General features: G+C 41.1%; 1 protein-coding gene across 2 annotated transcripts in view; it reads left to right on the top strand.

The window, feature by feature from the left end:
* The first annotated feature begins 7190 nt into the window (after nt 1-7190).
* Nucleotides 7191-14399, top strand: part of dpysl2b (dihydropyrimidinase like 2b) — a 25826-nt gene continuing 18617 nt past the window's right edge. The window contains exon 1 of one of the 2 annotated variants that reach the window (XM_037692140.1): nt 7191-7444. In XM_037692140.1, coding sequence (XP_037548068.1) covers nt 7208-7444 — 237 coding nt within the window. In that variant the 5' untranslated portion in view covers nt 7191-7207. Of the gene's footprint in view, nt 7445-11052; nt 11376-14399 lie in introns of those variants that run through there. The other variant, XM_037692141.1, reaches the window with a different exon arrangement.

Genomic DNA, 14399 nt, shown 5'->3' with positions numbered 1-14399 from the left:
GAAGCCAAAATGTTGGATTCCTTTTATTTGTATTTGTTTTTCGCTGGTGTTGGACGGAGGTTGTGAGCACACACGGGGGGAATCAAGTTTGACGCAAATTATGTTTTAAAATCGTGCGTAAAAAGTTTCAGGGCCTGAAGAACGAGACCGATTGTGGAAAAGTAGCTCTTGTAACGATAAATTAGCTTATTTTTCTTTTCCTGCTTCACTGAAAACACTGAAAGAGTTTTGTCAATAAAAACAACCAGACTGAAACTATTTTTTTCTACTTTGTCTTTTTAATTTTGACAAATAACATTAACAATGGTTTTAAATTATTGACTTGTTTTATAAATATAGTAACGTTTTTGTTCTTGTTATTTATATTGTAGGAATAAAATACTTTAAATAAAAGGAGAGTAAATTTAACCGTATACAGTTTATATTACCTTAAAGGATATAAATGCATCTGCTCTGTAAATGTATTCTTCATTAATTGGTGTTTTTCAAATTAAAAACATAAATTGGGCAGTTTGAAAGGTTTATAAAGTAGCTCTCCCGTTAACGGCTATGAAAGGAACCCACTTTGTTCTCGGCCCTGCTCGGACTCATCAGTCTCGTCACAATTCAGCTCAGTTTCTCCAAACCGAAGCTGTTGGAAGGCCGATCTGCCACAGGTAAGATGTTTACATCTTATTTGTCAAAGCCTCACTTCTGCATGTCAAACTATCCCTTTGAGTCTGGCGTTAGATGGGAAGCACGGAGGCAGATAATCTGGTTTAATCTGCTCCGTCTAGTTTTAGCAGGATTAGTGTTTGTGCAAAAGCTTTAACGTTTAAAAAAACGTCCTTTTGCGTTCATTCCGCCTCGTCTAGTTTCTGCTGTGTAATTCTAGGATCGATGTTTATGTGACAGATTTAGAGGTAAATAATTAACGTGTCTCCATCTTGTTGGCAGCGGCCCCTTCCTCAACGACACCACGTTCCCTTTAATGGAACCTCGGAACACCTGTTCCCAGCCAATCCAGGCGCTCGGAGACTCGATGGCTCCTCCCACTGCAGCCCATGGTGGCGTTGCTACGGGTTACCGGGTGGTGGCCGGCTCCATCTCCATCCCTCTGCCTCAGCATCCAGGCAGAATAAAGGATGGGGATTCTTAACGTCAGGTGAAGACAAGAAAAAGCTTTTTTGCGATAAAGAGCGTGTTGCAGGAAAAAAAAAGCACTTTATCCACACTCTTGAGTGTTTTTTATTTATTTATGGGAAATGTTTTTTATTTGTTAAGCTATAAACTGCACATTTCATCATAAATATGCCTAATTTAAGAGATGAACACGTGTTTGTTTACATAAATTGCTTGTTTACGCATGCTGCTGCTCTCAGCTTGTTGCAGGTTTAGGGTTACAAAGCCACCAGAGATGATGTCATTTATTGGGTTTTTGCAACAAGTTGATTTTCATTACCTGTCGGTCAAAACCGTTTCATGCAGTTGATGAAACGACGAGGGCGATGCACCTTTCGGGGAATCCAGTTTCGCTCGACACTTCTTAGAACACACTGCACGCCAAGTGGAGCTCATTCAAACAGATGCATGAAGTTTGCAGATGAAGCACAAAAGTATGGGAAGTATGGGTGCCGAGGGTGCTGCAGCACACCCGGGTGTGCAGCAAAGGTCTTGCATGTCCAACTACAACGTTAATTTTTTTTTTATAAAAACAGCTTTTATTGGTGTTTTAAATTGCAATGTTAATTTCATGTGAAGCCTCTGTGCATGTTCATCTGTGTGCGATAAAGTTTTACAGTTTGTTTAACCAGACGTTGGAACTTTACACATAGATAACACATTTAAGAATGATCCAACCTCACTAAATGAATTATTTTACAAAAACACTTAAAAGCCGAGAGAATAAACGATTTGTGAACGTTGAGTTTTTCAGTAATGTTTAGCTTTTTATCCCCCCTCCCCCTAGAAATGTTTTATTTATTGTAACGTATGTATCCGAGTGTATTTTGCTCTTCATGATTTTATTAAAGATGCTCCAAACTAAAGGTTTACGAGGCTCACTGGAGTCACTTCTTGTTTCATTGTTTAATAATGGATCATCTGTGACTCAGGAAGTGCACGTTGGGCTGTCCAGAGGAAGTGTAATCCAAATATTTTCCTTTTTGTGTTAAACGTACACGCTCTGTGAAAGATTTGCTCCTCGGTGATTTCACTTCCTGCCTTCAGACTGACTGGAGATGATAATCTAATAGGAGTCCCTCGTGGATTCGCAGCAGCCAATAAGAGGATCTCTGCATGTTTTGCTGATCTCACTGCTTGTCCTACATCTGTTCTGGATGCCAGGGCCGTGCCCTTCCTCTCCACTGACCCCCCCACAACTGTTCCTCGCTGCCAACGTCTCTCCTCTGATGATCCAAAACTCTTTCTAGTTTCTGCTCTCGGGTGTTTGACTTGAAATGTTCCATCAGAGAGGACGGGGTCAGAGTTCAGCTTGGACCCTCACCTCTCCTCACTTACCAGAGCCCTCCCTGTTGCCTCCCTGCAGAGACGTCCACCCGCCCCCACACAGGCATTCAGGGAGCGTTAATGGCAGCGGAGCCGTTTGCTGCCCACCGTGTTGTTATGGAAACTGTACCGACACGAACTCGCTGCTGAAACGCTTTTCATGGCCTCTCTTTACCGGAGAGCTTTTGTCTCGGTTGGACTTGGTTCTGACTGGCTGTTCTTACTGAGCCCCGTGCAGCAGATACTGAATTAAACACACCCGAACACACGTTCATGATCAGATTGGTTATAATGCAAGGCATAAAAATGCTCTTAAACTCGAGGGATGAACCAGTGTAGGGTTGATCCGTAATGGGCATTTTAAAGAACCTGTCGTGAGTTAGATCTCAGTTTCTACCAGGGGCGATTCTAGAATCTGATCTTTAGGGGCGCTTAGCCCCCAGTGCTAACAATGACTCTTGGCTTGAATAATGTGGCCATTGGCATCAGATGCATTCATAATGTAGGGGGGTCACACAGGTGGGGTGGTCAGGGGGTCCTCCCCCAGACATTTTTGAATAAAGTAGATGCCATTTCCTGCGTTCTGGTGTATTTTAATGGTTGTTAAACACCCCTGTTTACCTACACAAGTAAACACTTGATTTAATAACTATTTAGAAAGAATGGCACAACAAGAAGTAACGCTAAGCTAGCGGCGTGCAATGCAAACACACTAGCTAAGATGCTACAGACGTAGCGCTCTGCTTTACATTACACAATCTAATAAACACTTTGTTCAAAATCAATCATAATCAACTGAACATAAAGAATAAACTTAAGCAACCACAAGTTACAACATATCACAATAAACAGAACTCAGAACTGCCCCCCCCCCCCCAAAAAAAAAATCCATCCATCCATCCATCCACTAAATCTTGATCGATCGAGATTTATATATATATATATATATATATATAATTTTTTTCTTGGAGTGCCGAGTTAAAATTTAGGGGTGCTTGAGCACCCCCAAAAAGAGGCTAAAATCGCCACTGGTTTCTACTGATGAGTTCTTACAAAATACCAAACTAAAGTTTGTAGCTAGCAAGTTATAGCTAGTTAGCTATATAGTACTGCTAGTTAGTAATTTTAATACAAGTAGCTTACAGAAACACAAGTTGTACTCAACGAGAACTAGCTAAAGTTACCAGCTAATGAGTTGGTGGCTACGCAGTTACTTTTGCTAGGTAGTAATTTTGATACAAGTGGTGCGTCTCAGAGGGCAGCACGGTGGTGCAGTTGTTAGAGCTGCTGGCTCTCAGCGAACAGGTCTTCAGTTCAAATCCTGGCCAGGGATCTTTCTGGGTGGTGTTTGCATGTTCTCTCCGTGCATGTGTGGGTTTCCTCCGGGTACTCCGGTTTCCTCCCACAGGCCAAAAACATGAATGTTAGACTGATTGGAAACTCTAAATTGTCCCTAAATAAGAGTGAGAGAGTTGGTCTCTTGTTTGTCTCTATTTGTCCCTATGATGGACTGGAAACCTGTCCAGCTGTCCCCTGCCTCTTGCACAGTGATGGCTGGATATGGGCACCAGTGACCCCAATGACCCGAAAAGGAAAAAGCGGGTAAAAGATGATGGTCTATCTCAGAAGCAGAGTTTGTTTCAATTTCTTTAGTTTCTTTATAAAAATAAAAAAAACTTGCTAAATTTTACAAGCTAACTAAGGTATTAGATAACCATCTTGCTAGCTAGTAGTTTTGGTACCAGCAGCTTGTCCCAGAAGAAGTTTGCTCTGTTCTTGTTTTCTTAGTTTCTATAGATGAGTGTATACAAAACATCAAAGATTAGCTAAAATTAGCTTGGTCGCTAACTTGCTAGCTAGTCCAAAAAAAAAAAAAAAACTTGTTCTGAAATTAAACACATTTAGCTTCCTAGTAATTCCTTGCTATCTAGTAATTTTAATACCAGTGACTTATTTAATTTCCATTAAATTAATTTTAAAGTGTTTATAAAAACCAATGAAATTGGCTAAATTAACCAAATTGCTACCTTGCTAGCAAGTAATTTTCAACATTTTCATCAGACCGATATTTGTCCAAATAAACAATATTATGATGATGTGTTGCGAGCTGAAGACCTACAATAGATAAAACAACATCCTTTTAAAAACTCCATCTTGATCTTGGCGATTTTCAGCAACCGGGGAATCGACCTTGTTGGTGCTGAAATCACGTCTTTGGTGTTTCTCAGAGATTCAGCTAAAGAAACGGGAACGTTGTGTCCTGGTGACAAGCTGCTGAGAACAAAAGGCTCCAGTTTTAAATCGATTACTTTGTCGTCCGCGACGCTTCTCACTAAAACGATTCATCCAATGAATTTAGGCCTGACCGTGACCTCTGACCCTGAGGTCGACAATCATAACAACCCTGAGCTGGTTTCCTTTAAAGGCACTTGGACCTGGATAATGTCTGTTTTTATACAGTTGTTCTTCGGCGAGTGTCTGGTACGATCCTACAAGGACCCGCTGAGCCGTAACTTGTTTCCTGCGTGGGGTTTGGAGACTCGATCAGTCTTCAAGGTCCTGGAAAGACGGAGCGACCATCGGCCGTACTTCCTGACTCGATCTGGAAAGGGGGCGAGAATCTGCAGAGGACATCACAGTTCTGGGTCTGGTTACGATCTATAATCAGATGCAACTTGATAAAATATCGTTTCCTTGCTTGCAATGTTAGTAAATCACTTAATGACATCTCTCAGCTAAACCCCTGAAGTTTTGATCAAATTGTTTAAACCTGATCTAAATTGTTGCGCGTTTCAAACTAAAGTTCTGTCCCAAGAATTTTTTTAATTTTAGATGAGACATTTAATCCTCGCTGAACCAAGTCGAAGTGTTCATCCAACAACTACGTCTTCAAACTAGTTTTTTTTTTTTCAAATTATTCTTTATTTTCTCAGTTTTTGATGAAGTGTTTTTCTAATAAAAATTAAAGGACAAATTTGGTCTCGTCATTTGTGCGAATGTTCATCTGTCCTGGCGTAAAGTTTCCTGGAATGAACAGATTCTGCTTCAGTTCTGATCATTAAAGGGTGAAGACATGAAGCTGCTGCTGGTCAGGAGCTAAACGGACCGGCTGCTTTAACGAGCGCAAAACACCTAAATAAAAGTAGCAGACCGTCTCCCTCCATCGCTCATATGTGCTACAGGCTCCTTGTTACACCAGAAGGACTCCAAATCAGCCGAAGAAAACATCTGAATATAAACTTAACAACCAGAAATCAGTTTTTACAGTTTTCTTTTTTTTTTTAACATTAACCGGAGAAATTGCATTTTGTCTAAAACCTTGATTGTTTTTTAAGAATACTGAACTAAAGTGTTAAATAAGACTAACAGTAGCTAAAAGAAGCAGAACATTAACTAAAAGTCACACGAAACAAAACAAGACAAAAGCTAAAACTAGCAGAACACAGGCTAAAAAAAGACAGAAAAATAGCTAAATAAAGCAAAACATTAGCTAAAAGTCACAAGAAACAAAGCATTAGACAAAAGCTAAAAGAAGCAGAACAATAGCTAAAGAAAGCAGAACAGGCAAAAAGAAAAAAGCAGAAAAATAACTAAATAAAGCATAACTGGCTAAAAAAAAGCAGCAGAAAAATAGCTAAAGAAAGCAGAACACTAGCTAAAACAGCAGGGCATTAGCTAAAAGTTTCAAGAATCAGAAGACAAAAGCTAAAAGAAGCAGAACACCTAAAATTAAAAACCAGAACACTATAAGCTATGAAAGCCAAACAATAGCTAAAATAGCAAAAGAGAATGCTAGTTCAAAGATAAAACTAGCACAACAGTAGCTAAAAGTAAAAGTGGCAAAAGGCTGTTTATAGCAAAAAGCTAGATAAAGTAGTGAAAGGATAGAAGCTACAAGCAGAACAGTAGATAAAAGCTAAAAATAGCTAAATAATGACTAAAAGCTACAGGGGTAGAATGATAGCTAAAACTATAAGTAGCAAAATGTTAGCTAAAAGAGACTAAATGCTAAAAGCTAAATGTAATAAATGAAAGCTACAATGAACAATTTTAGTCAATAAAATACAAAGCTGAACAGTAGCTAAAATGAGCAGAACGGCAGCCTAAAGTAGCAACAGGCTAGCTAAAGTCAAAACTGTGAGTGCCGAGTCATCCTCCATAAAATCACTTTTTGTTGTAACGTTGAGGAAATAAAAACGACAAAGAGTCCGAAACGTTTTATAAAATGTTTGGACTGTTTTTTTTATGTTTCAGTGAACGAAACAAAAACAAACTCGTGAGTTATTTATTATTATTATTATTTTAATCTCGTGTTTTGTAACAGGAACTCAGGGTTCATCTTTGAGGGTTATTAATCAGTAAGCCGGTCCTGCAGGTGATGGTGCTGAAGGGACAGCGCCCCGGACTGGGTGGGACTGTGAGGAGCTCTCCAGGGTACTGATCGCGCGCACCTCACAGACACGCATCTCCGGTGAGACGTTCAGGGACCCACCGAGCAGCTCGGACCCTTCCAGTCAGGGAATCCAGGAAATCTCCGCCTCTCGCGGCTCGTTGGGAGAGAGAACCGGGTCTCCCCTCAGAGGATGGATGGGTGGATGAGGGGGTTGTAGGCGGATCAGTTTTGTCGCGTGTCCATCAGCGCTGCGGGGGGGTCCAGCCCCGCGGACTCTCCTCTCTTTTGTCACCTCCTGCTCTGCTCCGAGCTGCAACAACAAGAGGCATGTCGACCACCGGCGCTGCGCCTCCTTTCCTCCACAGCCTCGCGGGCTCTGACAGCCCCCCCAGGCCCAGGCAGAAATTCTGCGGCGTGTTCTGCCCCGTGGACGGCTCCCCGGACGGGAAGACCCTGGACTTTGCGCTGCCGGCGCGCGCAGGAGTCACCAAGCAGCCGAGGAAGGTGGAGATCCGGGAGAGCTCCGGCAAGGAGGCGCTCCAGAACCTGGATGACAATAACCAGGTAATTTTCACTTTCACCTCCTTATTTTAGACCTCCCCCCACAAACCACCTCCTTTTCTCTTCTTCTCGTCTGTTTGCGCTTCAACCTCTGCCCTCAGTTTATTTTTGCAGTCCAGTCTAAAACTGCACTCTTCTGACTTATTTCCTCTCGGAGCGCCCAGACAACTCGATCACACTACATTTCCCACAAAGCACCGCGTTGCGTCTGTAAAAAGAGGGCCCATCATGCAGAGGAGCCAGAGGGAGTGGTCCTGTTGGACTTCAGTGCTCCTCTGAGGGTGAATCAAACTCGTGCAGGGCTCCTGGATGCAAACATGGACTTAAAACCCGGAACATGACATGAGTTCGGTTAATAAACTTTATTTAAAGTGTCATTTTGTAGAGGTTTCAGGTTCTGTGCAGCACAGGAGGGTGTGGGTCTGCATGACTTGCAGGAAAACCTGCATGTTTCACGTCTTCTTCAGATAGAGTTAAATATTCACCCCCAGAACCTTTTATTGTCTGAATGTTTATGAAGCTTTAAACTATTTCAACAAATCGTAAATCAAAACGTTCGGCTCTTTCAGGACAATCCTGCCATGACTTGGTATTGGTGCAACTTTAGCTTTTTGAACTATTTAACCTTTTCTGCCATTTTTCTCATAGAAAATGAAATGAGCTCATTTTACATCCTTCAAATCTTTAATGTTTTTACTGCTCCTTTAATATTTTGTTGTACTTCAGCTTTCTTCTGCCAATTTAATTTTTTCAGCTAATTTCAGCTGTTTGGTGCTCCTTTCAGACGCTAACATTTTTGTGTTTCCTCTAACTTATTTCTGCTAATTTCAGCTTGTTTAGCTGCTTTCAGCGTATTTCTGTAAGTTTAAGCCTTTTCTACTATTTCAGCTATAGCAGTTTTTATATTAATGTTAGATTTTAACTCCACATTTTGCACTAACTTCAACTTTTTTCAGCCTGATTAAGCAAAAATTGTTGTCTTCACTTCCTTCTGGTAATTTGAGCCTCTTTCTGCTTTTTAGCTACTTTTAGCTGTTTTATTTGTTGCTAATTTCAACTGTTTTCAGATAAATTTAAACTTTTTTGTGCTCGTTTCTGCTTTTTTCAGCCTAATTGGTCAAACGTGTTCTTTCTGCTTTCTTCTGCTAATTAAGGCTTGTTCTTCATTTTCAGCTACATTTCAGCATTTTTTTTTTTAGCTAATTTCAACTGTTTTCAGATAAATTCAAAATTTTCATGGTAATTTTTACTACTTTCAGCCTAATTAACTTCATTATTCTAAATACAGCTTGTTATGCTCCCTTAAGTTTTTTTCTGCTATTTCAGCTACTATTTAGCTGTTTTAATGCTAATTTTAGCCTTTTCAGCTAATTCCACAATTTTTCAAAGCTAATTTCAGCTCTTTCCACTTCCTTCTGGTAGTTTAAGCTTCTTTCTGCCTTTTCAGACACTTTTCAGCTATTTTATGCTAATTTAAGCCTCTTTTTTTTTAGCTACTTTTCTCGTTTTTGCACTCATTTCTTCCTATTTCAACTCAATTCAGCAAATATGTATTATTTCTGCTTTTGTCTGCTAATTAAGGCTTGTTCTTCATTTTCAGCTACATTTCAGCATTTTTTTTAGCTAATTTCAACTGTTTTCAGATAAATTCAAAATTTTCATGGTAATTTTTACTACTTTCAGCCTAATTAACTTCAGTATGTTAAATACAGCTTGCTATGCTCCCTTAAGTTTTTTCTGCCATTTCAGCTACTATTTAGCTGTTTTAATGCTAATTTTAGCCTTTTCAGCTAATTCCACAATTTTTTAAAGCTAATTTCAGCTCTTTCCACTTCCTTTTGGTAGTTTAAGCTTCTTTCAGCCTTTTCAGATACTTTTCAGCTATTTTATGCTAATTTAAGCCTCTTTTTTTAGCTACTTTCCTCGTTTTTGCACTCATTTCTTCCTATTTAAACTCAATTCAACAAATATGTATTATTTCTGCTTTTGTCTGCTAATTAAGGCTTGTTCTATCTTTTCAGCTACTTTTCAGCATATTTCAGCTACTTTTCAGCATATTTTTAACTGTTTTTCAGCAAGTTCTTCAGCAATAAGCTTTCACACTGCATTTTTCCAGGAAATGCAGTTTCTCTATAGTTTTTAATTTCATTTTAAAAATCTCAGGCTGCCGTTAAAAGCTCTGAGTCATGTTACATATTGATCAGCAAAAACATACATATGCTTCTCGTCTCGTATTTAAATATGCACCGACACTATTAGTGATATAAAAGTTATATTTATATTTACTTGTTAGCCCCAGCAGGGCTGCAGTGGGGAAAGATACTTCAGAGAATACATTATAAATAACATTTAAATAAACTTATTTTAACTGTTTTTTTTTTAACGTCACGGGTTTGGCACGCCTGGAAAGAGCGCAGGACATCACCTGGTTTTTGAATAAGCCTCAGCTACATGCAGCAAGCTTAATTTATAGCCAGTTTTGTGTGGGATCATTACATATTTTGCTAACGGAGAGAACTAGAAATGTAAAGAATGGTTTGTGCGACCTGTCTCAGTTACCACCGCACCAAAGCTCAGGAACTGAAACACCGACTGAACTGTAACCGGTGTTTCTTAAACCGCGCTGACTCCAGCAGTTAATCACTTGTAAGCATACCGGTGCGTCTAATCATGTTTTCCTGTCATTTTTATTCAAGTTCATCCAGTGGTTCATGAGATATTTTGCTAACAGACAGGAGCAGAAACATTTTGTCATTATTCGCCCTTTGGTGGCATCAAATAAAACTTGTAGAGGGGAGAATTATATATAATGTATAATAATGATCTAATGATCTGTAGAAACAATATTTATAAAGTTTTTACATTTTTACTTTAGTTACATAAAAATACTTATTCTTTTGCTAGTTTTCCTTCCTCATATGGATCTTTGTCCATATTTACGTTACAAAAAGTCAACATCAGGAAGTAAATCTCTCGACTCCACATCTTTATCTTAAAAAAGGAGCAGCTGGAGGCCGGTGGCACAAAACGACTTTTTGTTTCTGTTCATTTCTGTTGGGATCAAACCACCAGAACCAACAAGCAGCGAGGTTTCAACAATGACAACTGGCCACCTCTGTGGCACGGTGGTGCAGTGGTTAGAGCCACACATGGCCTCCTGGCCCGAGGCCTTTCAGGGTGGTGTTGACATGTTGCACCCGTGCAGACGTGGGTTTCCTCCAGACAAAACACACGTCGTCTTTCAGTGAGTAGTTGTGAGTGTGGACGGTTTGTGTCTCGTGTGTCCTGTGATGGACGTTTGACCTGTCCAAGGTGTCCCCGCCTCTCGCACCAGCTCCCCACGTCCTGGAAGTGGGTAAAGACAATGGGTGGGAACATTCATTCATAAAGCAAGAACTACTGTTTTTTTTTTTTTTCGCGTATACGTGGTGGAGGTTGGGGGGGGGGTGTCTGATGCCCTAAACTCTTAGGGCCCTGGGCTACTGCCCCCGTAATCTTGATGGAAAGTCCGGCCTTGTCCGCTGCAGTTACTTTGGACCAAGTGCTGATCAACCCCCCCCCCCCCCCCCCCCCCCCCCCTCACCACCTCCCCCCCCCCACACACACACACACTCCCACCCTAACCACCGCCACTAATCCTTGAGAGCAATTGATGGCGTTAGTGCTGCTGGTCTGTCAATGGAGCAGGGCGAGGCTGTGCGCATGCGCCGTGGGAGCGACCCCTCCCTCCGCTCTTGTCTGACTCGGTCTGGGAAGGAAGAGGATCTCTGGTGGAGACCCGGGGAGGCTGTCAGGTTCGGATAGTTTTGGGTTGTGGTCTCTGACGGATCAGCTGTGACCCACTTCCTCCTCTTCATCCTCCTCCGACTTGAAAAAAGGCGCAGCGGTGAAGATGTCTGGCTACCAGGGCAAGAAGAACATCCCCCGGATCACTGTGAGTTCCTCATTGAATCCCGACCTTGTTGGGGGGTGGGGGGGGTGTTGGGATCAGCGTGTTCCGGTTCGGGGTTTGTATCTGGGCCTGCGGGTGTGTGGATGCGGGATGGCACCGGGGGCGCCGCTGCGCTCCGCCGCAAGACAAAAAAATAAAAAATGACCAGAAAGCAGCAAAAAGCTGCTGCCGCTTCTTTTAGGAAGCACTCCGGGTTTTAATCTGAAACCAGATCCTCTGGGATTAAAACCGGCTTCAGAACCGGTCCACCAGCAAGTCCGGCCTGGTTTCTGCAGCATCTTTACACGAGCGCGCCGGTTCGGACAAATCTGGGCTTCCATTGGTTTAAACGCGTCTTTTCCTGTCTCCATGTCCCCGTCCTGCTGTCTTTGTCTCTGGTGTCCACGCCAGAAGGGGGTCTCGCTCCGGTGGTCTGTGTCTGGTGGAGCACACGCGAGTTTGAACCAAGTCTCTTTGTGTTCCTCTCGCTTTGGAGAGCCTATTTTTAGAGGAGGCTGAGGCAGATTATAATCCCTCAGATTTCCGAGCGGAGCTGCAGGGATGATGGAGGACAGGGAGAGGAAGGGAGGAGGCAGCCATGTTTGCCCCTCAGCTGTGCAGAGCTGCTCAGGAGGTCACTGCCTGGACAAAATGTGAAGAATGGCTTTTTATTCAGGGGCGGGGCCAAGAGGGTGGCCTAGGGGGGCGGGAGGGGGCACAGAGCACCTCTAAAATCTGCTGCCCCCCAGGTTCCACCCACCCCAGTTTTAGACAGCCAAATTAAAATTAAAGCTGAAAGTTGCTGAGCTAAAATTGTCTAAATAATCTCAAGTGAGTTGTTAAAGCAAAAAGAAAACCATTAGCTAAAGCAAAGTACGTGCTAAAAGAAGAAAACTGCATGCTAAAAGTGGCAAAGCACTAGCTAAAAGCCAAAAGCAAATCATTAGCTTAAAGCTAAAAGTAACAAAAGGCTAGCTAAATGTTAAATGTGACAAAAGGTTAGCTTTCAGCTAAAGCTAGCAAAAGGTTAACTAAAAGCTCACAAAGTAACGCATTTCAGGTGAGCTAAAAGCTTAAAGAAAGAAAGTCTAGTTAAAAGCTAAACATAGCAGAACAGTAGCAAGAAGTTAAAAGTAGCTGAAGACTAGGTAAAATAACTAAATGTAGCAAAAGGTTAGCTATGAGCTAAAGGTAGCAAAAAGTTAAATAAAAGCTCAAAGTACCAAACATCTAGCTAAATGCTTTAAAAAGCAAAACTGTAGAAAAGGTAAAGCTGTATCCAAAAGCTAAAAATAGCAAAGCATTAACTAAAATCTAAAAGTAACAAAAGACTAGCTAAAACCTAAAAGTACTAAAAAGCTAGATAAAAGAAGCATAATTCTAGATAAAAGCAAAAAAAGGCATTTTCAGTCGAGCTTGAAGTAGCAAAAGGCTAGTTAAAAGCTAAACATAGCAGAACAGTAGCAAGAAGTTAAAAGTAGCTGAATGTAGCAAAAGGTTAGCTATGAGCTAAATGTAGCCAAATGTTAACCAAAAGCTCAAAGTAACAAAAAGCTAGCTGAAAGCCTAAAGAAACAGAATACTAGATAAAAAGCAAAACAGTAGCAAAAGGTAGCAAAGTAGTATCTAAAAGCTAAAAATATCAAAGCATCAGCTAAAACCTTAAAATAGCAAAAGACTATCTAAATGCTAAAAGTACTAAAAAGCTATCTTAAGAAGGAAAACACTAGATAAAAGTAAAAAAAAACATTTTCTGTCTAGCTAAAAGCTTAAAGCTCGAAAGTCTAGTTAAAAGCTAAATGTAGCAGAACAGTAGCTAGAAGTTAAAAGTAGCTGAAGACTAGATAAAAGTAACTAAATGTTAGCTAAATGTAGCAAATGTGGACTATAAGTAATTAAAGTCCGTTTAAAGGCTAAGAATAGAAAAATATCAACTAAAAGTAGCAAAAGGTTAACCTAAAGCTAAATGTACCAAAAGGCTAGCTAAAAGCTAAGCCTGTGCTGACGTCCTAGCTGCTGTGGTGAAAGCAGATTTTTCCTGCCGTTCTTCAGGAGTAGCTGATTGATGGACGGATCAGAGGATTAGGACGAGCTGGACTTAAAGGGATAGTCTGGTTATTCTTGAGCCGCTCTTGAAAGAAAAAGTGGGTCAAAGCCCGAGCTGACGGCGCCGAAACTCCGACTGTAGAGCTGTCGCTTTTCGTTCCTGTCAGGGAAACTGGGTCGGCTGAGGCTGCGGTGCTCACAGGGGAGGATTGTCTGTGACTTCGGTAGTGATTTTATTTATTTATTGTTTTGAGTTTGAGTCAACAGCTGCTGGTTGTCTTCTCTGAGCTCATGGACCCAAACGAAGAGACTCTGAAATGAAAAGAAAACGTGAACATCTGGAGCAGAGGGACGCTCGCTGCTCCACGCCCCACATTCAAATGAATCCTCGTCGTCCTGCCTTCAGATCAGATCAGCTGCTCTGGTTAACTCTGGACCTGAAGGCCCAGAGTGAGTTCAGATCGATTCAAGCTGTCGGGGCAGAAATTGGAGGCGTCCTGCAGAGAAACACAGCAGGTTGAGAGGAGGCGCTGCAGGTTTAGTTGCTTTTTCAAGAACTAAAAGTACCAAAAAAGGTTAGCGAAAAGGAGAAAGACGCAAAACACTAGCAAAGCATTAGCTAAAGAACAACAAAAGACTAGCTAAATGCTACATGTACCAAAAAGTTATAGGCAAAAGCGAAAAGAATAAAAAGGCAAAGCAAAAGAAGCAAAACACCAGCAAAAGGTAGAAAAGTGCTAGCTAAAAGTTAAAAGGAGTTAAATACTAGCTAAAAGCTACATGTGACAAAAGGCTAGTTAAAAGCTGAAAAAAGCTAAATAGTAGCTAGAATCTAAAAGCAACAAAATATTAGATAAAAGTAGCTAATGAATGATAGCTTGGTCATCCTGTGTTCCAACTGCTGATTTGCTCAACTAAATACAATATGTTAACTCTAACTAACTAACTAACTAACTAACTAACTAACTAACTAACTAACTA

The sequence above is a fragment of the Nematolebias whitei genome, chromosome 18, assembly GCF_014905685.2.
Source record: "Nematolebias whitei isolate Nwh7 chromosome 18, NemWhi1, whole genome shotgun sequence".
NCBI classification, from domain to species: domain Eukaryota; kingdom Metazoa; phylum Chordata; class Actinopteri; order Cyprinodontiformes; family Rivulidae; genus Nematolebias; species Nematolebias whitei.
Note: the sequence above shows the minus strand (reverse complement) of the source record. Positions and strands in the feature narration are given on the sequence as shown.